General features: G+C 46.1%; 1 protein-coding gene across 1 annotated transcript in view; it reads left to right on the top strand.

Moving 5' to 3' along the window:
* The first annotated feature begins 633 nt into the window (after nt 1–633).
* Nucleotides 634–25,666, top strand: part of CSMD2 (CUB and Sushi multiple domains 2) — a 972,861-nt gene continuing 947,828 nt past the window's right edge. The window contains 1 exon segment of the mRNA XM_006886423.1: nt 634–823. Coding sequence (XP_006886485.1) covers nt 634–823 — 190 coding nt within the window.

Below are 25,666 nucleotides of genomic sequence, written 5' to 3'. Positions count from 1 at the left end.
TTCTTGGGTTATCTTTGCCCACACAGTATTCTCATTTCCAAATGTGGAAGCGCCGTGTTTGTGTGTGCCTGAGTGTGAGAGAGTGTGTGTGTGTGTGTGTGTGTGTGTGTGTGTGTGTGAGAGAGAGAGAGAGAGAGAGAGAGAGAGAGAGAGAGAGGTGTATTTAAAGGATGAGCTTATAAATGGAAACAAGAGAACTGAACTTAAAAGAAACTGGTCAATTGTAAAACAAACAGGAATAAACAAGCCTTTAGATGTAATTTGCGGTTTATCTGGAGGTGGAGGTAATGTTGAAAAGGAACCCCTACCCCTTAATATTTTTCCTTGGCTGCGCCTCCACCTCTAGCATTTGGAGCGGCGGAGAAGCGGCTTCGGAGTGATTAATCCGGGGATAATTCTCCCCCCCTCCACCCCCCGGCGCGAACCCCGCGAAGCGGGATTGGAGCGAGTCATTTCCGAGAGCGCAGCGCGCCTCTCCCCGGCCGGGCGGACACTTGGTTCATTCCAGCCGCAGAAGCTCAGGGCTCCCGCGTACCGGGATTTTTTCTGAGCAGAAAAAGCTCCAGAGCTCTCCTGACCTCCTTTCTCCTCGGCGGCGAGCGGAGCCTCTCCCTCGGCGGTGCCGGCCGCGCCATGCCGCGCTCGCAGAGATGGGAGCAGGGGCGCTGCGGCTGCCCCACGGGGAGGGCTCGCAGCAAAGCCGGGATTTCGGCACTCGTGCCGGGCGCCGGCAGCCGCTGGGGCCGCCCGCCACCGTCGCCAACGCCGCCGCCGCTACTGCTGCTGCTGGGCTGGGGGCTGCTCAGCGCCACGGCCGCCGCGGGTAAGTCCAGCCGAGCCGGGGAGCAGCGACTGCCACGCGCCCCACCCGAGCCCGGAGCCCACTCACCCGCAGCCAGGTCCTGGTCGCTATCCCTGTCGCCCCCGCCCCCCCCACCTGCCTTAACCTCGCACCCGCCCAGTCGCCCACCCTCATGTTCAGCTTTGCCTCTCTACCTCCAACCCCCACCCCACCCTCTAACACGTTCCCACTCCCCCCTCTTTCTCACTACTGCCCCCAGCCCCATCCGTAAGTTGGCCAGGTCCGGCTAGCGTGGGGGCCTGGAGACAAGCATCCTTGCCTGGGGTTGCGAGGCGCCGGGACCATGGCTTCAGTTTCTCCAGCCGTACAGCCCCTAATGTGCCAGGCTTTCCCCCGATAAACTTTCCCGAAGGCCCCCTTTCGTTTGGTTCTGGTTGGCACACCCGTTTGGGGGCTTTGAGAAATGGCGCGCCCCCTCCCCATTTTGGCGTCTGCTCTGCCCCCGCCCATTTTTCTCCCCACGAGAACCTGCGCCCCCGCGGGAGCCGCCCGCAGACTGCGGCCGCCACCCCCTCCTCAATTGCGCCCTTCCCTTGGCGCTCCAGGCTAGGAGGGGGACCAGGTGGGCGCCAGCCCAAGGCGGGGGTCCCGCGCCTGCTTTACAGAAAGGGCTCAGGTGCGGGCTGCTGGGTGCCGAGTGAACGTGCGGCGGGGGCGAGTGTTGTACCGGGGGCGGGAGAAGGAGTGTCGCCGCCGGGCTCAGCGACGCCACATCCCCCTTGGTTCCCACTCCGCGCCAAAGTGCCCTTTCCCGCGCCCTGCTGCAGCCCAGCGCTGGGGCTGCGGCAGCGGCGGCGCGGGCGGCAGGACCCGCTCCCCGCGACCAAGACGGAGAAGGGGCAGACGGGCGGGTGCGGCGAGTCCCGGAACTTCGTTGTGTCTGGCTGCAGCTTACTGAGCACTGAAGGCTCTTGGCCCTTGGAGGGGAGCCCGGTCCTCAGTGGGGGCCACTGGTCTCTACTGGTTCCCTTCCACTTTACCCCATATATCCCTCTAAGGCTGATTTAGCTACAGCCTAGAAAGTTCCCTGTACCGTGCTGGAGATTGGTCCAAATGGGTGGCGCCAGGAGCCGCATTAACATTTAGCCTGGAGACTGACACCCTCGGGTAGGAAGACCTGAAACACCTGCTGCCCGGGCCTGAACCTAGGGCACCTGAGGCCAGGAGTCGTTTTTTGGTTTTGTTTCATTTTCAACCACCAACAGAACCTTATGAAGGTTTGGCCTCTGCAACCTCACTGCCCAGGTCCTCCTCCGGGAGAGTGACCTGCGCCCCTGGCAGGCCTCCCCTGGGAGAGAGAGGCGGGCTTGCCGCCCACTCTGGGCGCCAGTATCTTGTGAACTGCACCCCCACCTCATCAGACTTTGTCGCCAGTCCACCTAGTCAAAGAATGTTAGGGTTCCCAAGCAGTGAGAGCGCCCTAGCAAACCTAGACTCTCTCCTCCCGACTTGGCCAGACTTTCCCAGGTTCTTCTAATAGTCATAACTGCAGACACCCAGAGAGGGGCGCCCGCGGTGCACGCGCCTAGGAGCTCGGCGTTGCTCACACCCACTCCCACCGGGGAGCAGTGCACACCAATGCTAGTGGTCACCCTACTTGCCACATGGGCAGTGTGCGTGTGGGGGACCTTCTCTACGTACTGACAGGTCGGCTGGCCTCTCTCTGAGGTTTGTTTTGACAAGGACCCAGCTCGGGCTCAGCCAACCCAGAACAGGTCGAATTTGACTGAACTCTCTTCTCTGGCAAGATTTGTCTGTACCCCAAGAGTATGACAGGCCTCCAGGGAAACGAAAAAGGCCAGTTCACCCGAGCTTGCACACAGCCCCGCGGTGCTGCCTTGTACAGATTTCTTGTGCTAGCAGTTCGTTGGTCAGTAGAGAAGGTTGGGGCAGGGGTCTGTGGAGGGAGGGCTTGGAAGGAGGGAGTTGTTGCTCTCTGTCAGCCCCTCTCTGGCTTCCAGGGCATTTCCTTGTAAACCTTTCCCGAATTTCCATGTACTGTTTGGCCTTGCGGGCAGCAGTGATTTGGAAGTGGACTTGTGACAGATGATCGGCAGGCTTTGGCACATTAGAAGGGGAAGCACATTCATTTTATGTCCTCTTCACACTGTTGACTTTTAATGACGTTCAGGATTGAACAGTCTCCTATCCTTGGCCCGGTTGTGACTAGATAAAATAAATGCAAAGATTTGGAAAGAGGAAGCCTTCTTATTTACCTTTACCTTCTTCCCCCAAATCCCTCTGCCAGTATCACCAGCACCCCGCCCCCCAAACCCAACCAACCAACCAATTAAAAATCCCTATCTTTTCCCAACTGTCTGTCACTCAAATCACTCTGCCTAGTAATTATTTCCCTTTGGCTTATGAATATAAAACAAGTCAACAAGACTTCTTGGCTCCATTGACCTTTTTTAGTTAATGCCCATCTCTTTGGTAATTTCTGCATACACAATTTAGTGACATTGGTTACACCCTTCAAGTTGTGCTACCAGTCTCACTGTCCTTTCCCACATCGTTCTAAACTCATTTCTCCTTAAGTTCCCTGTCTAACCTTTCTAGTTGCTGTTGTCAATTTACTCTCATATTATCTTGCTTTTCCACAATCATTTCTCTTCAGTGGTGGGTGGGGAAGGGTAGAAGTTTTAATTCACTCTTCTACTGTCACTCCCTGTAAGCTGTAGGATCCTGCTAAGTTTCTAGAAAAGATCACTGTTTAGCACACTAATGGTCAAATCCATGATAACTGGCCTCTTCCTTCCTTTCTCTGTGGCTTTGTACATTTTGGCAGTATTAAAATTCCCATCCTTGGCTTTCCTTATTGATTTTCTTTCTTCTTTTGGGATATTCCTTTTCAGCCCTCAGGAATAGCATGTGTTCTCCTCCCTGAAGTATGAGGTTCTGCAGAGTTCCATTCCTTATACATTCCTCCATTCCCTTTCAAGACATTATGTGAGCTCATCCCTGACTACGCCTTCCACTTCCATACTCTGAAGCTTCCAGATAGAGCTTTCCTGCCAAGATGTTTGGCTTGCTGTGTCTCCTGGCTTTCTAGCCCATGGAAGCTCTGAGTCCAGACAGCCCCTGTAGCTAACTGGCTTTTGGACATCTTCACCTGCATGCTTCCTTTCCAAAGCAAACTCATTAGATCCTCTCCTAAGCCTCTCATAGCCCCTGTGTAAGTTGGGATACCTAAAGTCCAGTCACCTGCCCAGGAACCCTAGGCTCAGCCACATTTCCTTTTTAGTCACTTTACGTATGGCCATCAAGTTCTGTCAGTTTTGTGCCCTATTAAATGGTTCTCAAGTCTGGTTACTCTTCCCTGCAGATTTAGAAGCTCTGATCATTGACAAAGCTGTGATGCCTTTCATCTATGTAGTAAATAATTCAAAACAAAAGTAATATTACACTATAAAATAGAAATAAGGAATTCCAACAAAATTATGATTTTTTTTCATGCCAACCATATTGTTCCTTTAAAAAAAATAAAATACCTAATCATATTTTTAGAAATCATCCTGCTTTGCATGTTGCCTAAGTGTTTGCTTGGTTGGATTCTTGCAGAGAGGAGCACTGACTGTGTCCAGCATTTTATTATAGAACGAATGGAATTATATTAAACATATTTGTCAGGCTGTCATGGTAAAATGTGAGCTTCCTGAAGGCAAGGATGATGCTTTATTTCTCTCCATATTCCTAGCATCTGGCCCAGGGCTTGGCATAGAATTGGCACCTCTTAAGTCAGTGGCTCTATTTTTTTATTTTTATTTGTATTTCCCCTCACCCCTTGGATGTTTTTCCAGGGACTGATGAGGCTTAATCAAGGTCCAGGAAACCAGCTAGTTGTCTGCGGTAAAAAGACCATGAAGACATCTGGCTCCCCTGGTCTTTAGTTGTTTTTCTCCCAGAACTAAAAGCTGAGTGCTGGTAAGAAAGCTACTTAGATTGCAGAACCAATGTAACAACAAGCCCTTGACCTCTCCCACCCTCAGTGGAAAAGCATTTAACTGCTCAGTCACCAATGTGTATACTGATGAATTTCCATTTGCAATTGAGCTGTGAGTTTTGAGTCTTAAAGAAAAAGAAGCTGACTAGAGTGAATTGTAACAATGGGCTTAAACCTATCAGAGATACCGATCAGAGGATGGTGCAGGATAAGATAAGGTCTGATCTGTTGTTCACAGGGTCCCTGTGAGTCATAGTTGACTCAATGAATGGGACCACACAACAGCACTGAATAATGCTGACTATACTTAGTATGGTGGGTGTGTTTCTTTGTTGAGGTATTGTTAGGTGCTGTCTAGTCAAGTATGACCCATAATGACCCTTTCAACCACAGATCTGAACCCTGTCCTATCTTGTGACACCCTCACAATCTCTGACATACTCCAGCCCATTGCTGAAGTCACAGTGTCAATCCACCTGGTTGTGAGTTCCTCTCACTGTTTCCCTGCCCACCTTTCTACCCTTCTCAATGTCACGACCTTCTCCAAGGAATAGCTTTTCCCAGCAACGTGTCCAAAATATGGGAGATGAAGCTTAGACATCCTTGCCTCCAAAGAGCACTCTTGCTTCACCTTCTCCAGACATGTCTGTTCTTTTGGCAGCCCATGGGATATTCAGTACTCTTCTCCAGCACCACAGTTCAAAAGCATCAGGGTTGTTTTATGTTTTTGTTTTTTGTTTTGTTTTTTTTTTTTCTTCTGCCATCCTTATTCGTTGTTGAGGTGAGATTTTGATAAATTGCAGGAGGGTCTAGAGAACCAAACTGTAGGGTTCTGAATCTACAAAGTTTTAGTTTGTCCAAAGATCCGGCAGGAAGCTTCAGCAGTACCACCTTGACCCACGAACCTCACCTGCTTGTTCCTTTGTCACTATTCCACCAGCAAGATTAAGGGGATCTCATTGCTTAGCAGAATCAGTGTTCCTTGTCTGGAGGTACAGTTGATCTCAGACCCCTCCAAGGCTCAGATTTCTACCTCAGAAAGAGGCAAGTAATTCTTGAATCATGGGAAAGACTAGAAATCAGAAATGTAACAGGCACAGCATAATACCTACTCAGTTGTTGTTGTTGTTGATTGCCTTCAAGTTGAGCACGACTCATACATAGCAACCCTATGAACAATAGGCATGAAGCCCCTCTACGCTATCGATATTTATCAAAGTTCATAGTTTCCAGAGGCATGTTGTTTAGGAAGTGGATGCCACTCCTGCTTCCAAACCTGTTATAGGATGTTATTGGCTGAGTTGCCTGCAATGCATAGTGACCCTGTGTACTACAGCTCTAAACCCTGCCCGGTCCTGAACCAGTCTGACTAATTTTGATACACTAACCCCCATTGCCCCAGTCACGATTGTATCTATCTCTCTCATCCGGGGTCTTCCTCTCCTGCTCTGTCTGTCTACCCCTCCGAGCATGATGACCTTTTCCAAGGAAAACCCTGTGTACATTGAAAACCCTATGTACTCAGTTGTTAGTGCCCATTAACTGGGCTCTGGTGCTGAGCAGGAACCCTGAAGATAAGGACAACAACTAGGAATCTTTTATGCCTTCACCATGTCCTCACCCACCTACCATATTCAGAAAGCTATTCTGGGGACCCAGAGGAGTGACTCTAACAGCTCATGTTCATTGAGTTCTTGCTATGTGCCTGGTATTACTTTGAAAAACTTGCATATATGATTAACTTACTCCTTAAAACAACCCATTGTTGTTGGTAATATGATTATTCCCATTTTATAGACAAAGTAACGGGTTGAGAGAGGAATTTATAACACAAGTATATGACCAAACCAGCATTTGAGCACAGGTCTGCCTGACTCCAGATCTCTTAATCATACCTCTACTGTTATCCTAATTCTCAGGGACCTAGTGCCACATGCTGGAAATCCCTCTGCCCAGGCTACCTTTGTCACCTGATTCTTCCCACTGGATTCCTCCCATCAACTGTGCTTTGCTGGTTTGGGCATTTGAGACTTGGGGGCCAACCTTCCATCTATTCAGACAGCTCCAGGCAGCCTTCATCCAACCATCTCCACTCTCTACAAAACCATCTTTGGTCTCTAGTCCCAAACTTCCATCTAGACTGAACTCTGCTGTGGGATCTCACAACTTCACATGTTTATCTTTTGTAAAGCTCTATATGGCACGCTGGGATTTCTTACCTAATGAGGGGTATGTTAGTCACCTAATGACAGTGATAACACAAGTACCGCAAGTGAATGGTTTTAACAAATGGAAATTTTCTCAGTGTAGGAAGTCTAGAGTGCAGGTTCTAGGTTCTCTGTGTCAGCTCTGAAGGAAGGCCCTTCAGCTTCCGTTGCCTGGTTCATTGGAGATCTCCATGTAGGTTGGCATCTCTCTTCCCCATCTCTACTGGCCTGATCTCCTTTTATATTTTGTTAGAGAGAAACTCAAAGCATACCCTATCCTACTCCTACCTCATTAGCATAACAAAGACACGGGATTCCCAGATGAGATTATAAACACAGGATACAGATTAGGGTTTACAGATTGCATTTCAAGGGGTCCAGTTCAATCCACAATAAATAGTGTCTTTCTTCTAAAGAACTGTGGACTCATGCTAGGTAGTGTAAACCAGTTTATAGCCCAGACTAGACATTCAATAAGTACCTGTTGAGAAGATCAGAAGTAGGTTATCTGGAGTCTGAGGTTCAATTCCTTCCAGCCAACCTCTTGAACATTCCAAAAACAGTTGGGACTAGGAGAAGTGAGAAGAGGTGAAGGGGCTTCCCCAAGTGGAAGATAGCCCCAGGCCTGTCTGCATATTAATAATAGCCTTCCTTTACTGTTATTGTTGTATGTCTTCAGGCCAAAATGGATTCACAGCTGATCCTCCAGAGGGCTTTCAGAGACTTTCGGTTTGCCTGTTTTTCTCCCTCAGAGCAGCTGGTAGATTCAGACTGGCCTGTCGGCATTGGTAGTGCAACTTCTTACCAGTTAGGCCACCAGAGTTCTCTCTCCTTCAGAGTGCTGACTATAAATGCTCTGTAGTTATTATCATTCACTTCTCACAACAATGTAGGCCCTATCATAGTACATAATAGCAACAATCCAGAACTCAAAGATGCCCTTCATTGGGAAATTCTGCTATCAAGGTCCTGTCAGAAGTTCTAAAGAGGAAGGATGTTAGCTAAGGTACACCTAATCTAAGTCTTAGTGTTTTCAGTTGCTTCCTATGCATCTGAGAGTTGGGCAATAAGGAAGATCAAAGAAGAATTAATGTCTTTGAATTGTGGTGTTGGTTATGAATTACATTGGACTGCCAGAAGAACAAATAAATTTTTCTTGAAGGAAATGCCTGAGTGCTCCTTAGAGGCAAGGATGATGAAACTTTGTCTCATTTGCTCTGGGCTGATTATCAGGAGAAATCAGTCCTTAGAGAGAGACATCATGCTGGGAAAGGTAGAAAGTTGTTGAAAGAGAGGAAGGCCTTTAATGAATTGACAAAGCGGTTACTACAGTGGGTTTGAGTATGACAGAATCGTGAGGATGGTGTAAGATAAGGTTCTGATCTGTTCACAGCGTCACTATGAGTTGTAGTCAATTTGATGGCACCTAACAACAACATATTTGAAGAGGCAGAGATTCACAAATTAAGCAACTTGACCAAGGTTATATAGAACAGGTAGACAAAGAAGGGAGGATTAAACCTTAGAGCAGATCTGATTCTAGAGCCCATCCTCTTGTAGAAAGAAAGCACTTGTTACAGTGGAAGCACTTTGTCCGCACCGAAACTATCTTGGATATTCAGCCAAAGCTCTCTTATACAATTGGATATAGGGAGCATGACCACTCTTTAAGGCACATGAAATTATCCGAGGAAGACAAAGACTTACCTCCCACCAAAGACATGAAAGCTAAATGTGTCTGTGGGTTGAAGAGAAAAAAAAAAGTAGCATTTTTTCGAAGTTGACTTGATGACAGTTTGCTAATACTACTTCTAGGCTCCATTCACTTTTTTGTACCTACTTCTTAGCATTACAAGAGAAAGAATCTAAATAGGACACTCTTCTAAGGGAGTCCTGGTGGCATAGTCTGTAGGGAGGTATACTGCTAATCCAAAGCCTCCGTGCAGGTTCAAAGCCACCAGCAGCTCTGTAGGAAAAACTCAGGCAATCTCTTCCTGTGTGATTTACAGCCTTGGAAAGCCGTTGGAAGGTCTGTTATGAGCTGGTTCCATATAGTTGCTACTCATAGCAGTGAGAGGGAGATACCATTTTAAGATGTGCAGCATTTTAAATGTGTTAACGTTCTTCATTAGCACTTCATTAAAAGTCTCTTAGAACCTGACCCAACTCTTCCATGTAGACAGAGGATCCTCAAGGAAAGAGAAGTGTCCTCTAGCTCCCTCTAGAGGTTGGATGATTCCATTGACACTCTCTCCCAAGGTTTCTCTCTTGGCTGGGATATTGATGCCTTTGAGCTGTGGTGCTGGAGAAGAGTGTTGAATATACCATGGACTGCTAGGAGAACAAACAGGTTTGTACTGGAGAGGGTGAAGCCAGAATGTTCCCTAGAGTCAAGGATTCTGAAGCTTCGTCTGACATACTTTGGACATGTTGCAAGGAGGGACTGGTCCTTGGAGAGAGACGTCGTGTTAGGGAGAGTGGAGGAACGGCACAGGAGAGGAAGACCCTTGATGAGATGGATCGATTCTGTGAGTGGAGTGGTGGGAATGAGTGTGTTTGAGACAGGGAGGTTGGCACAGGATAGAAGGGCGTTTAGGGCTCTTGTGCATAGAGTCGCTATGAGTCGCAAACGACTCAGTGGCACATAACAACAACAGTCTGTCTGCTTTACTTGTTGCAGAGTTCTGAGAGTTTCCCTAAAACTAAGGAAACACCAGTGTGAATTTGCAAATGGAGACTGTTCTAGACTCTAGGGCTACATAGACAGTCTGTCTCAAGTGTTACTGGCTTGAAATGGAACTTGACTGTTTCTTGAACCTACAAAAAGCAAAGAGTAGGCGGGGCAAATGTGGGTGTTTCACAACTTGAAAACAATGGTGTGGTTCTTAGAGCTCTTTCCTGGCTTTTATCAGTCAAGTGAATCAAAAGAAACTTTTATTTATTGTCTCTTTGGGCTCTTCAGAGCCCAGCCTTCTGGATTTATCTTTCACATCTTCATTTAAAGATGAAACTTGAAATTTTTTTCCCCACCCAAGTGCATACTTAGCTTGGTAGGAAGTGAGAGTCATTGACTTGCTCAAGTAGTTTCAGGTAACATGAAGAATGGCCATGCTCCTATATACAGTTGCAAGTGAGAACACTGATTAGGCAGGACGTTAGACTTCCTAATGGAATAGAATGTAATGTGATGAGCTGAGATTGAAGAATAATAACAATTCGGAGTGAAGAAGGTTCAAAAAGGGAAGGATGAGTTGGAGTGATACCAAGAGTGGAATACTATGTATTGGGATTGGGTAGAAAGAATGAGTTGAAATAGATTGAGATGGGAAGTGAAATAACATGGGATATCATGGAGTGAGAGGGGATAACTAAGATTGAGACTGAGAGTTTGAAATACAGTATATTCAGGAGACTGATTGGGTTGATATGTCATGGAATAGAGTGAGAATGGGCTGCAGTGGATTGAGACAATATACAGCTTGGTTTAGGGTGGGATGGGATATGAGAGAATGGGTGGTATTGGGCAGGCTAGAATGTGGGGTTTGGTGAAATTGAAGCAAGATGGGGGGTGTATTTGGATGTACTGAGATGTTTTGTGTTGAGTGGGGTAGGCGGGACTCAGAGGTAGGGTGAAGTTCTATGGCATTTTGAGAGTACTGTGTGGAAATGGAAAATAAGGGAGGACACCAGAGACCATCTCATCTGCTTTATGTGATGGTGACATCTTTGTCTCTAGAACTTCTTGGTTGTTTTGATCACATGCTTGCCTGCATGAGGTTCTTCCCAGTCCTCAGTCCCACTCATGTATCCTAAAATGCTGGAGAAGTTGGGTATCCTATATGGTGTGGCCTCCACAGAGGCCATAATAGGGATGCTAAGACACATATGTCTTTTTTTTTAAATTTTGTGGACAGGTTTATTAAGGCAATAAGACAGAAGCATGGCTGGTGAAGCATGGGCCATACAGCAGAGTTAGAAGGAAAGGGAGAAAGGGCCCCTAGAAGAACAGGGATGGTGCAAACCTTACAGCAAGTTGTCAGCAGAAAAGGAGAGAAAAAGAGGAAACAGGTATGGCTTACAGATATGTCAGGTGCATGACAGGAACAACAGGCCTACTCATGTCAAGGTCAGTAGGAGAGAAGGAACTCTGTCTCCAGCTTGGCTAAACCCACCGAAAGCAAAGCTTTGGGGCATTTTGGGGGCAATACTTCACTGGAAACTGTATTTTTCTTTCTCCTTATTTTTCTTCCGTATTGTTGGAAAATTTAAAAATGAATTAGTCTCTAAGGAGAATGTCAGTCCTATCCTTGAAAATCATCATTACAGGGAACTTTCATGATGCTAAAAATAATGTATGTATAGTTAAATTACTGAGAGCACTAAGATAACTCTTGGAAATTTATTTGAGACTCCTGTGTGGTCTGGAGCAGAAAATAAGAGATCATATTGCAGCACAAACAGCCTTCCTCCCTGCCAGTGTCTAATTTATACTCAATTAAGTGCAATTATAATCCAGAAACCTCAAAAAATTATGTGTCCATCTTCTAGATTTTCTAACAGAAAACAGAATAAGTCTTGTTATTAAGTAGCTACATCTATTTATTGATTGAAAGTAAGTGAGTGTGACCATTTTAACGTTACAGGGAGAAAGCAGAGACTTGGAAATTTAGACCCTTTTAGATACAAGTGTATTATCAGAGGGTGCGCAGACATTTTTGTGCAGGATGATTGATGGTTCTTTCTGAAATGAGCAAGTGCAGTAGAGTTGACTCAGGCCTCAGGAGGTTTGTCTGAGGATTGCTGTCTGACTCCTTCACCTTTCCCTTCCCCACCCCTGAGTCTTCCTTACCACATCCTCAGTGCATCCCACATCCCTGTTTCAGGGTTGAGAGTAAAGACGGAGGGAGGCTTAGAGATTGAGTGAAGCTTGGGCATGAGTTACACGTATCTGGCACGTGACTTGACAATACGAAGGGGGTGATAGTTTGATGATTTCTTTTCAGTCCCTGTTAAGAAGCTCCTAACCTAAGAACAGGCACCTCAAACTGACATTCCCTTCTCCCATGGCTCTGCCCTCCTTGGCCTTGTCAGATGTGCTGTCCTAGAAGAGCAGCGCCATGGCAGATCCTGCCTGTGAGGCTTGGGAATCAGGAAATATTCCTTGTCTTCCTGTTTTTACAGCTTATGTGACTGGGTGTATCATTTCATCTTTCTGGGCCTCCACTTCCTCACCTGGAATGAAATCCCGTGGTGGTACACAGAGTTCCCCACTTGACTACTGAGAGACCAGCAATTTGAGTCTACTCACCTGTACACATGCGAAACCTTTACTTGGACCAGGAAGCAGTCATTAGAACAGAGCAAGGAAACACTGCAGGGTTCAAAATCAGGAAAGGGATATGTAAGGGATGTGTCCTGTCTCCAAACATTTTCAATCTATATGGGGAGCAGATCATCCAAGAGCCTGGGACTTTATGAGGGGGAATGTGGCATCAGGATTGGAGGAGGACTCATTAACAACCTGCATTATGCAGATGACACAACCTTGCTTGCTAAAACTGAGGAGGGCCTGAAGTATTTGCTGCAGAACTTTAAGGACTGTAGTCTGCAATATGCATTGAAGCTCAGCATCAAGAAAATTAAGATTCTCCTGTTCTGGAAAACAATGTAAATAAACTAGTATAAAAAAAAAGAAAGAAAATGAAGATTCTCACCACTGGGCCAATTGGCAGCATCAGAAGAGATTGAGATTGCCAACAATTTCAGCTTGTTTGGCTTCACAATCAAAAAAATCAAAAGACGAGTTGCATTAGGAAAACTGCTATCAGCTACCTCTCCAGGGTGCTGAACAGCAATGTTAGTCTAGAGACTAAGGTGTGCCTGATCCAAGTCATGGTCTATATAATTACATGTTATGCATCAGAAAACTGGACAGTGACTAAGGATGACAGAAGAAGAATGGATGCCTTTGAGTTGTGGTGCTGGAGGAAAGTATTGAACATATCATGGACTACCAAGAGAATTAACAGGTTTGTTCTGGAGAGGGTGAAACCATGCTGCTCCTTGGATGCAAGGATTTTGAGGTTCCATCTCATATACTTTGAGCATGTTGCCCAGAGGGACTAGTCTTTGGAGAAGGACTTGGGAGGGTGAAGGAACAGCATAGGAGAGGAAGATCCTGGATGAGATGGATTGACACAGTAACTGAGGTAATGGGCGTAGATGTGTTAGAGGCAGTGAGATTAGCTTGGGATAGAGCAGAGTTCAGAGCTTTTGTGCATCGGATCACTATGAGTTGAAATCAACTCAATGGCACATAACAATAACAGAGGCACCTTAGAAGAAAGCTCTGTTGATTTTATTATGAGAAATCTACCATTGCAGCCCATTTGGAGTACAGCTCTGCTGTGACATTCATGAAGTTGCCATGAGTTAAAAATAACTGAATGGCAATTGGTTTGTTTTGTAAAATGGAAACAATAATACCAAGAGTGCTGAAGATCCCGTGAACCACCAAAAGAACAAACAAATAATCTTGGAGAAGGTGCTGCCAGAATGCTCCTTGGAGACAAAGATGATGAAGCTTCATCTCACATACTTTGGGCATGTTTCTAGGAGAGGTTATTTCTTGGAGAGGGACATCATACTTAGGAAGGTGGAGGGGCAGCGAAAGAGAGAAAGACCCTCAACCAAGTGGATGGACACAGTGATGGCAGGCATAGGCTCAAGTGTGTCAGAGATTGAGGATGGCACAGGATAGGACAGAGTTCAGATCTGTTGTTCACAGGATCTCCATGAGTTTACGTGACTCAACGACACCTAACAACCATCGCCACCACCTTGTCTGTGGAATTCTAGGTTTGGAAGTTCTTTAGTCAGTAACAGAAAATAGAAGCCAGAAATACTAAAACAAGGCTGACTAGGTTACTTGTCTCCATCCAGTGGGAGATACTGCCCAGTAAAGGTGAAGCTGGCTTGACTTTTAGGGATGAGATACATAGTGGGTCTGGCTGTGTTTCAGGCAGAAGGCCCCAGAGTGAAGGAGCATGGACTTTTGAGCTTCCTGGTCCTGAACTGCACTTGGCCTTTGGTTACTCCTGAGAATCTGAAGGGAAGGAAAGAAGCAATCCTGAGAAGCCCATGCAGCCCCTCAAACATTCTGACCACAGTCACCTCCTCACCCATTCCTGGGAAGCAGCATTAGGAGTTCCCACCTGATCACATACAACCTTCCACATCGAGTCTTTTTTCAACACCTACCAGTTGCCCTCAGATCAGTCCCAATTTAGGGATACCCCATCTACATTAGAGTAGACCTGTACCCCATAGGATTTCCATGGACTCATATATTTATTTTGGGAGTAGATCATCAAGCCTTTCTCACTAGGTACCTCTGAGTGGACTAAGCCAATCAGCCTTTCAGTTCACGGCTTGCTCGTTGTGTTAGCCGGGTGTGCTGCTCAGGGCTCTTTGTACGATAGCAACAGGGCAATTCTTCACATTTGGAGACCACTGGGATTCCCATCTCCCCTGACATTTTGTTCTAAGAATTATGGAAAGTGGAAAATGATGGAAGGATAGTTTTCCTGAGCCATGTGGAAGGCACAGCTGGATGCATTTGTGTCCTGCTGTTATTTTTTTCCCCAGTGTCAGTTGTTTTAACATTGAATTAATCCCGTCATCAGTCCATAACATTTTATGATAACCACTGTGTGCAAGGCTTCTCTCTTGTTTTGTTTTCATTCTCCCCTCCCCCATCTCCAATGCTGGCCTACTCCCTCCCATAGGTACCCAGTCCTCTAATATAGTTGATATATATTTTAAAGTATGCATTTATCTTTATAAAATATGTAGTGTTCTTTTGTGTATGTGTTTTCAATTTGCATAAATGGTTTTGAACTATAAATTGTATCTAGTTTCTGCTTTATTTACTTACCGCCATTGTTTAAGGAGCTAGCCAGACTGCTCATAGGTGTCTAGTCTAGGCTGTAGTTTATAACTGAACTTTGGTTGCATGATAAATACTGTATTCATTGCATTTCACATACCAATTTTCCTGAGGGCAGCCCCCTGGTTTGTCTCTTATCTCTTCCTGGCCACACACAGGTTCTGGAGAACATCCCTACACATGTTTTCTTGGAAACCTCTATGAGAATAAGTCTGGGCTATTTAAACCGAGGGTTGGAATCCCTGAGTTAATATATTATTTTCTGCGTTCGGCCATGCTACTTTCCAGAACAGCTATGCCAGGTCACACGTATCTACCCAGTGTGCACAAAACTCTGTCTTCCCACATCCTCACCAATACCTAATATTGCCCAACTTTCTAAATTTTTCTGTTGCTGTGTGTCAAATCTGTCATCACATTGTTTCATTTTTATTATTTTTTTCAACTCATAAGGCAGAGTACAATTGCCCTATTGTGTTTCCAAGACTGTAATCTTTACAGCAGCTGTCTCATCCTTTTTCCCCATGGAAAGGATGATGAGTTTGAACTGTAACCAACCAAATGTTTTTAGTCACTGTGCCACCAGAAAGTCTGAATTTATGTTACGTACTTATTGGCTGTTTGAGCTTCTCTCCTTGTGAATTGCCTACTCATATACTTTGCTTGTTTCCTAATTGAGTTTCCTGTTTCCTGTCTTAGTTTTTAATTCTGTTTGATTGGTTTGCGGAAGTTCTTTTGACCTTCCTGATATTGACTTCTGTTGGTTTTTGAGGTTACAAATACTCCTTCCAATCTGCCATCTGTCTGTTTGCTTTATGACATCCTTCTTGAGATGAAAGTACTTCATTTATATGACTTCAGACTCATTTATATTTTATGAAGGCAGATATTAAGAGGTATTGGGGGCTGATTGCTCTTTCTGTGAAGCACTTTGAGGGACCCCAGAATCTTCCTGTTCATCCTAGATTCCCACATTCTATGGGAGGTTTCTGTCTTCTGGCACAAGGCTCTAAGTTTCCTAAACTCAGACTCATCGCTGTCAAGTCAGAACTGACTCATAGCTGACTCTCCATTTGATTTTGGAGGCTGTAAATCACACAGGAGGAGAAGCTCATCTTTCTCCTGTGGAGCCGATGGTGGACTTGATAAAGAGGCCTGGACTTCAGACTAGCCTTGCAACTCACTCCAGACTAGGAGACTGGGCCACCAGAGGTTTCCTAAAGACCCCAGGCAAACGGAATTGAATGATAGGTGCTTTACAGATGCATTATTTACATAAGGCAAATGAGGGGTTTCGCAGGCCTTCAGCAGGCTTGTCTTGAGTGTCTGCCCTGTGCCAGAAAAGGTTCCCAGGTGGCACAGTTTACCCTCAGCTGCCAATCAAGAGGATGGTAGTTTGAACCCAACTCAATGGGATCATGAAAGAAAGGTGTGGTGATCTGCTTTCCTAAAGATTACTGCTAAGAAACTCCTCTGGGCCTTAATTCTGTGTCATATAAAGAGTCACCAGGAGTTGGAATTGACCCCATAGCACGTTTTCTGTACTTCATCCCCCGTCTCCTCGGAGAGGATGCATGTTCACAGTGTTGTGAAAAAATACATGAAACTTACTCGCTAAACTGTGGAGTGTAAATCACAGCTCGGGTGTGATTTGCTTGGGTGGGCATATCACCAAACGTTTATCCAGAAAGAGAATAAAAATAGCAAATGCACTTGTTTGTGTTTGACTCAGATTCAGAGGGTATTTGATCCGACCATCTCTACCATCTCCTGGGAAGACCCACACCACATTCTACCTTGTCTGAGTCTTGGGACCTTTCATTACTCTGCCTCTTTTCTTCCAATCTTCTCTGTTTACTCCCTTCCCTCCCCCCACCTGTTTCTCCCTCTGAAGGTCATACCTCCTAGGAGCTGCCCTTCAGCCATCCTCACCCTGTGGAAGGATTCTGCCTCCACTTGCCAGCCCATACTGGGGTGGAGGTCGAGGACAGTTCTTCCCATGTTCTCTGTCCCTACACTGGAGTAGGCAGGGCATGTCCTCAGTGTGGTACCCCAAAGGTGGGCCCCAAGGGTGAGCAGATTTGTGTTGATAAGATTAGGCAGCCTCCTCCCTGCCCCCCAGAGAAGGCTGGGAACCATTCTCCCCAAGGGCTTGCATTAGCATTCCTGAACTGCTTAACTACTTCACAAAAGGCCTGTTGGTGAGGGGTGGCCTGACAGCTCAAGCTCCTGAATTATTAAGTCCTTCCATCTCCCCTGGATTTGTTAGGTGAGAAATCAGGACACTCTGGGGAGTCTTATCCTCAACTCCTGCCACTGTACTAATTCCCATTATTCTAGACTTAATACTTACTGGAGAGCAGACACACACAAAGCATTGAAATGCCATTCTCTCCTGGCTAGTGGTGAGAGGCAGCTAGCATTTTAAGCACAGCAAGCTAAGACTGAGTCATTTAGTCTGGCTGAGGTGGTGGTGGGCTCTGGAGCAAATGCCAGGCCAGAGAGGGGAGGGACCAGCAGGGGAGAAGGGCCCTAGGTTTGTGGAAGAGCAGTGAGAGTCTGCAGTCCCAGTGAGGAGCCAGGGGGTCCAGAGGGGGAATGGAGACTGTTATTGTTGTGAGGTGTCATTGTGTCAGTTCCAGTCCTCCTATCAATCCTTTATATGCCCAGTCTTGCACTCACTACTTGTCAGTGACTACAGTGCTTGAGCCAGTTGCTACCACAATGGTGCCAATCCGTCTTGTTGTGGGTCTTCTTCCTTACTGAGGCTTGGGACTACTTATACCAGTTTTGCTGCTAAGGCAGGAATTAGGTATCTTATAAGGAGGAACCAGTCCTTAGAAGACTCTGTGGCTGGTGAGGTGTGGAGAGTCGGTGAAGAAGTGGAAGACCATCAAGGGGATGGAGAGATGTGACACGTGTCTGCCTCAGTGGCCTTGAGCATCAGGAGAGAGTGAGGATGACTTAGATCAGGCGAGGCTGTTGTATCTAGAGTGTCTTGAGTAGAAGTCAAGGGCACCTAACAACAACAACTAGGTAGGAAGTCCACTGGATGGAAAAGACTCTGGGAGGCCCAGGGGTGGCATTCATTCATTTGATTATGTAAACATTTCTTGGCTTTGGGCCATGAAATGGGGACTATTGAAAAGGAATACTGAGGAGAAAAATGGTTTCAAGACCAGATAAGTTTAGCAAGCACTTTACCGTTAGCCAAGAGGTTGATGATTCAACCCCACTCTGAGGCAGTCTTGGTGCTCTGTTTCTAAAAGGTTGTTGTTATGTGCCATCGAGTCGTTTGCAATTCATAGTGACCTTATGTACAAGAGCTCTAAATGCTGTTCTATCCTGTGCCAACCTAGCCATCTCAAACACACTTATTCCCATTGCTCCAGTCACAGAATCGATCCATCTCATCGGATTTCTTCCTCTCCTTCGCCGCCCCTCCACTCTGCCCAACATGATGTCCCTCTCCAAGAACCTCCTTGCAACATGCCCAAAGGACTCAGCTTAAAACCTCTTTGGAGTAGTTCACCTCTACATACTTGGGGTCACTCAGAACCAGCTTCCAACAACAGGCCCTTGGTTTCTAATCCATGGTCTAAGGCCTCAGCAGGAAGTTTGTTAGAAATGCAATTTCTTTGACTTCACCTCATCTATCAAGTAATAATAATAAAATCAAATCTTTTAATAATATCTCCAGATGATCTGTGTGCTTTTGAGAGGTTGAGACGTACTGGAATATGCATTCTTTGCACGGATTTTGGAATAATGTCAAGCTTGGCCAAATCTTGCCTATCATTCTTTTGGGGCCTCAGCTGACGCACAAGTAAAATCAAGCGAAAACCTTGACCTTGTATCATCCTTGGAAAGCACCTGGCATGCCACCCTGAAGTGGAGAGTGTTGTCTGTTTTGTTTACCATTGTGTCCCCGGCCTCCAGAACAGTGAGGAGAACAGGGTAGATGCTCAGTAAATGTTTGTTGACTGAGAGAATGCTCATCAAGTGGCTGTCAGATCAAACGGAACACTCTGGAGGCTGCTTTCCAGAGTATCAAAGACAGAATGTGGCTTTCCTTTTCGTTGCTGTACCAAGTGATGGCAGATTTCCCAAGGTGAGGGATTGCTAAGCAGCTGGGACCAGAGGGTGGGAGGAGTCTCCAATATAGAGCAGTAAGAGAGCTGCCCTGTATCAGCATATGTTTCAACATATGAACAGTAAGTTTGCTGCAATCTTTGTGTTGAAAGACTTTTTAAAAAGTAAATATTATGGGAGATGCTAGTCATTAACATCTTAATAAAAATGAATGAGTGGATTAGTCTGGAAAGAGTTGGGTAGTGCAGGATGGCAAGAGAGTGAACACACACATATCTTGACCTACCCAGTGCCTGCAAGTTTTAGATTTTTGAGGCCAGAAGCGATTCTGACCTAACCTAGGTTCTCCTTTCATCTTATCCGGCCTTTTTTTCTTTTTAATAAAATTTTTTATTTTACTTGTTATTTTAACAAAAGTTTACAGAAAAGTTAGATTCTCATTCATTCTTTGTGGCACATTTTACAGCCCCCTCCCGCTCTCTCTTCCCACTCCCCCAGATCACTTCTTTTGTTTGTTTATTTTTTTAAATATTCATTCATTGTTGCAAAATTGCCTCCCTCCCCTCTGCTCCTCTCAGTCCTCTTTGCAATGTACTTCTTATTCTGGGCTTTTGTTCTAATCATATATTCCTTTTAAATTGTTCTTTTTCTTCATCTGTTCCAGTGCAATGTTCATTATCTATCCTCATTATCTATCCTGGACAGTTTCCTCTCATGCAGTTTACAGCCTCTGAAAACCCACTAGAGGGTCAGCTGTGGGCTGGTCCCGATTTGATGGCACATAGTGACAACAAGTAGCATCCTCAGCCCTTGGCTCTGCGCTGCTGTGGACTCCAGGCTCTAGCTTAGATCCATTCTGATCTCTGACGCAACCTCATCCTCTCACTCTCCTGAACAACCTTATTTTCTACTTCACAGAAAAATTGACACTCAAGGAGATGGCAGCTTCACCTTACTGTTGGATTTGTGTAGGGACGTGCTGAGGGTGCTTTGCCTCTTGTCAGCCGGGGATGTCACTGCCACAATTGGCATCCCTGCCCAGCCCCCCACCTCTCCAACACCTCCCTCCTTTTTCTTGCCTTCCTATTAGCCTATACACAGGCTTTATTTTCATCTTAAAAATACATTCAGTAGCACCCCTCAGTTGACTCCACACCCCCCTTTTGGCTATCACCCTGTCTCTGTCTCCCTCCTTTCCTTCCCAGCCATGCTTCCTGAGACAGCGTCTGCCAGATCATTTCTCAGTGCCTGTCATCTGGCTTCCACCCTCTCCACTCCAGGGGAAGCGCTCCAGCCGAGGGCACCACATGACTTCCTATTTACTAAGTCCAAGTGTCTCTCTTGGCTTCCAGACCTTTCACGGTCTGGCCACAGCCTGCCTCTTGACCTCCCGTCTGTCCTTCTCGCTTACCTCCCTCCTCTTCAGCATCTGACACTGCTTGTCATTCTGCCCCCTTAAAATTTGCTTCTACATTGGTGTTTTCACATCTTTGGACTGAACACTCTCCACTTTTCATTCTGTTTTTCATTCACTCCTGTGATTTTAGCATAGCTATCCAACATAGGATAGAGCAGGGTTTAGAGCTCTTGTACATAGGGTCGCTATGAGTCCAGGTGACTTGACACTACATAATAACAACAATCCACCATGGTGATAATCCTCAGTTTTAAATTGTCAACCAAAACCTTGCTTCTGAACACAACTTACATACCCACCTGGTTGGTCCATGGGCTCCCATTCTCAGCATGTCACAAATTGAACTCTGCATTTCTGTTGCCACCTCCAGGACCCAACTGCTTTTCTCCCATCATTTTTTTGCTATGTTATCCCAAGAGTTTGCTTTTCACCTTAATGGTCTTTACAGCTATGTATCTTTCTATGCCAGAACCTGGAATCAACTTTACATGCCATTCCCACTACCAATTTCCCTTCCATCTTGTTTTGAGTACTGTCAAGTTGGAACCGACCCATAGCTGACCCTCCAGCACTGGTTTTCAAAGGCAGTCAATTGCACAGTAGGAGATTGCCCATCCTTCTCCTTCAGAGCAGCTGGTATATTTGAACTGAATACCTTCAGGATTAGAGTAGTTTCTTACCACTAGGCCACCAGAGCTTCCTATCCTTTCATCTACTGACTCAAATTTTATGGATTCTACCTTCCAAATAATTCTCAAGCCAGCCCTCCTCCTCTGCACCCTTCTGGTGCTACTGTGACTTAGACCTCATCTCACTTCTGGATAACTGCGACACTCATACTCTTACAGCTGTGGAAGGCTCCCAGCTGGTCTTTCCCTCTCTGCTCTTGGATTCTTCCGATGAATGGTCCACCCTTCAGAGAGGTAAAAGGGGTAATTATCCTCTCAGAGAGGAGAAAGGAACAGTATGACCTGAGAAATCGATGTCCATTTAAGAAGTGGCAAAGAAGTTGAAACTCTTGGAAGTAGTGGCAGGAAAGTTGAGGCTCTTGGAAAATGTTGAAACTAATAGTCACCAACTTTCCGAGGTCACTGAAGAAGAGGAAACCCCTCATCAAGAAGGACTGACAGGTGACAGCAACAGTGGACTTGAGAACAGTGGATCATGTGACGAGGATAGGATAGGACAGGGTTCCGATCTGTTTATTCATAGAACCGCTATGAGTAGTAGTCAACTCGAAGGCACCTAACAACAACAACAACAATAGCAGTGGCTAAGCACTCAATTATTAGTCAAACGGTTGCCATTTAGAACCTACCAATTCTCTGTAGGGGAAAGGCTTAGCAATGTGCTTCTGTAAAATCCCCCAGGGCAGTAGACTCTGTTTCATGGGGTTGTTATGAATTAGAACTTACCCTATAATACGTGCAACAAGAAGAACGAGAACAGAGAACACTTTCATGGGAGAGAAAGTTCTGATTTGTTTATTAAACACTGGTCATAAGCCTGATACCCCCAAATCCCAGATCTTTTGGTACATGATGGAGAACATGGCTCAGGCTTGAGACCCAGTGGTGCTTTCTCTCTTGCCCTGTGGTCTTTGGTCTTGGTCACATATGCAGAATTAGGGGTTTGTGGCAGGATCTGCAGGGCTCTCTCAGAGTCCAGTGTTGCAGCCAGATGTGAAGATGAGTAATGCCTACAGAGCACTTGCTCTCCTCGCCCATTTTCAGGTAGAACAGGGGCATCTGGAGAGCATGGCTTGCAGGTCGGTCGGTTCAGCAGCTTCTTGCCAGTTGGTGTCGAGTCATGATGCCCTTATGTCTAACGTGATCAGACAGTGCCTGGGCTGCTGCCATCCTCTCAATTGCTCGTTTGCTTGAGTCTGCATTTGCAATGACTGTGTCAGTTTATCTCCGAGAGGGCTCCTTTCCGCTGACCCTCCACTTTACCCACCGTAATGTCCTTTTCTGGCAGTTGGTCTTTCTCGATGATGTATCGACAGTAAGTAAGCCAAAGCCTCACCATATTTGCTTTTAGGGGGGATTTGGCCATGCTTCCTCCAAGACTGCTTTGTTTCTTCTTCTGGCAATGCACAATATAGTCAATATTCTTTGCCGTCACCACAAATTAAAACACACCAGCTCTCTTTCTGTCATTCTTTTTTCTTTTCATTGTCCAGCTTTCACACGCATATGAGGCGACTGGAAAGACTAGAGACAAAATGCCTTGCCAGCCCTGTCTAGCGTGGGAGAAAGGGTGGGACCCTGTGCTATGTGCTGGTAGTTTTCCAGGAGGGGGCGTCTCTCTCTCCTTCCCTCCTCACAACCCACCTTTGTGACTGGGGATACGTTTTCCATTCTCTGAGTTCCTCCCAGGAACTATGGTTTCCAGGCACTGTTTCTATCCGACTACATTTATTTAGAGGGACCTGAATGCTTTTCCTCTTTTCATTCCTAAAAGCCGTAGCTACCACCTGTGATCAGGTTTAGCGCTCATCAGTACTCCCTTAACCCCCACGCAGGAACAGTTACAGGGAGACTGTGAGAGGCTGGGAGAGACACTAAATTAGAATATTCAGCATGGTGTACATTTGTCAGCATGGTGGCAGTCCATCTACAGGAAGGTAAAGTCACCTCCGTGTAAAGACACTCCATGAGGAAGACACATGGTCCCACTCCCAACACGGGCCCACTTCCAGACTCTCCTTTCACCTGTTAACACGCCTCAGCCCCTCTTCCCACCCTTTCCCCTTGTCCTTCATCTGTTTCCTGATTCCAGGCAGTGAGATGTGTTCACTTCCCAAGTTGGGTCATTCAGTTATTTGGCCCTGGGAAAAAGCATCTTCTTGAGACCTCATTCTTATTCCCTTTATCTGAGATTAAGACTATGTTGATTCATTCCCACAAATGCACCTCATTTCAATTTCCCCTTTCAAAGCAGTAGACAGGCTTGCCAAGGGGCTAATGTTTCTCATGCAGTTAAGCAAAGGGGCTGGGGAAATCCACATCCCTTAATTGTCAAGCCACTGGGGTCCCTGGAGGGCCAGGGCTCTGGCCCACCAATCACAATGGGCAGAGGGTGGTGTGACCTCACTGATTGGGAAATGTTCCCAGCGCAAGCAGACACTTGGCGTGCACTTGGCCTATGCATTTTGATTGTGGATAAATGCACTTTCTGTGAGGCTCTTTGGAATATTTAAAATAGCTCACAAACTCATTATGGCCAGGGAAGACCCATAGGGGTCTGGGAACCCCAGGCAGGGAACACTGAACCTGTCCAAGTCCTCCTCTCCACCCTTAACCACCACACCATTCTCTCAAGTTTGGCATCAGCTGAGTGAAAAACAAGAGGAGTCACATAGAGGGATCAGAATGTCAGCTTTATTACCAATAACGCTCAGTGGAGAATGTGGCTTTAGATAGGAAGTCAAGTTGCCTGGCTAATAGGACCCTCTTGAATTAGAGAGCCCCTCCTGTTCCTCTGCTCAAAAAGACCACCTCCATCACGTGGACCAGCCTTGCTGGATAAGTGTCGGGGTGCCAGAGGCAGGCAGGGCTGAGCTGAGCTTGCTAAGTTGGTTTTTTTCCAAACTCGCTGTTTGGACAAATCCCTCTCCTTCCCCCAGTATGAAGGAAAGAGTGAAGGGGCAGAGAGAGACAAGACACAGAGGTGTGTCACTGGTGCCATGCATTCAGGTACTGGGGATTCCATTCCCTCTGTGGAACTATCAGGGAGCCCTGCTGGCACAGTGGTTAAAGAGGTCAGCTGCTAACCAAAACATTTGCAGTTCAAATTCACCAGCCATTTGTTGGGTGCAGGGAATGGAAGTGTGCTTCCATAAGGATTTACAGCCTTGACGACATTATGGGCAGCTCTTCTGTTTCCCACAGAGTTGCTGTGAGTTGAAATTGACTCAGCGACAGTGATGTAAATAGTATGTGCTGCACTGCTGGTCTTTTTGTTTACCGCTAAGCCACCAGAGCTCCTTTACTGCTAATCATTTTGATTGCTAACCTGTGGGTTGAGACCAACTGTGGTGCCTTGGAAGAAAGGCCTGGTCACTTGCTTCTATAAGATTAGAGACTTTGAAAATCCTGCAGATCACAGTTCTACACACACACACACACACACACACACACACACACACACACGGGATTTTCATGAGTTGCTATCAACTCAGCAGCAATTTTTTTATTATTATTATGAAAATCATTGAGTGTAGCATTTGTCACATAGTAAGTGCCCTTAGTCTCATTGGGTGAAGAATTAATGCCTTTTTTTGTAGTGTTGGCAGTGAGTGTTGAATATACCCCGGATTGCCAGAAGAGCAAGCAAATATGTCTTGGAGGAAATGCAACCAGGATGTGTTTTGAAGGTGAATGTGGTGAGACTTCGTCTTGCATCCTTTGAGCGTATTGTCAGGCGGGACCAGTCCTTAGAAAAGGACATCATGCTGGAAAAGTGCATGGTCAGTGAAAAAGAGGAAAACTCTCAATGAGATGCTTTGACACAGTGACTGTGACAATGGACTTGGGCGTGATGGAGATTGTGAGGATGGCCGAGGATAGGTTTCAATATGTTGTTACTAGATCTACTGTGAGTCATAGCCAACTTGATCGCACCTGACAACAACAACAACTAATCTAAAGCTTTGTGGTGGAAGACACTTTGGAGAAAAGGCCTAGAAATCTCCTTCAATAATGGGTAAAACCAAGAAAACCAGAAGGAGTATTTCTCTTCTGTAACATGAGTGGAAATGGGCTCCAACACAGTAGGTAAGCATGGAGAGTGAGACGGGGGTGTTCTCTCTTAGCATGGGTACAGTGGATCCGGCCTGAGAGGATTAGCGTCTCTGCAGCTCAAGGTGTCACGGGCAGACAGGACCTGGCCCACCTGGGACTGAGCTGTAGCTCCCAGGAGCCTTGGAGGTTTCTCAAAGCCTTTATCCAGCATGAGAAGAGATTCTGACTAAGACATTGATCATCTGCCCTGCTTACCTTTGTGACATATTTAAATAAGAAAATAAATTCTTGAATCCCCTCCCCGCCTCCCTCAGTGTCCCTTGGAAGACGAAATGGAGATTTCTTCATCTGGGTAAATCGTTAGGAAATAGGACCTCAGTTAAAAATGGAGCAGCTCTAGAGTCAGACCTGATTCTCCTTGGCTAACTCCTTGATGGGAACTGATGGCAGAT

Source organism: Elephantulus edwardii, unplaced genomic scaffold, assembly GCF_000299155.1.
Source record: "Elephantulus edwardii isolate Elephantulus edwardi_28Jun2011 unplaced genomic scaffold, EleEdw1.0 scaffold00049, whole genome shotgun sequence".
NCBI classification, from domain to species: Eukaryota; Metazoa; Chordata; class Mammalia; order Macroscelidea; family Macroscelididae; genus Elephantulus; species Elephantulus edwardii.
The sequence above is the reverse complement of the archived record's forward strand: the minus strand, read 5'-3'. Positions and strand labels throughout refer to the sequence as shown.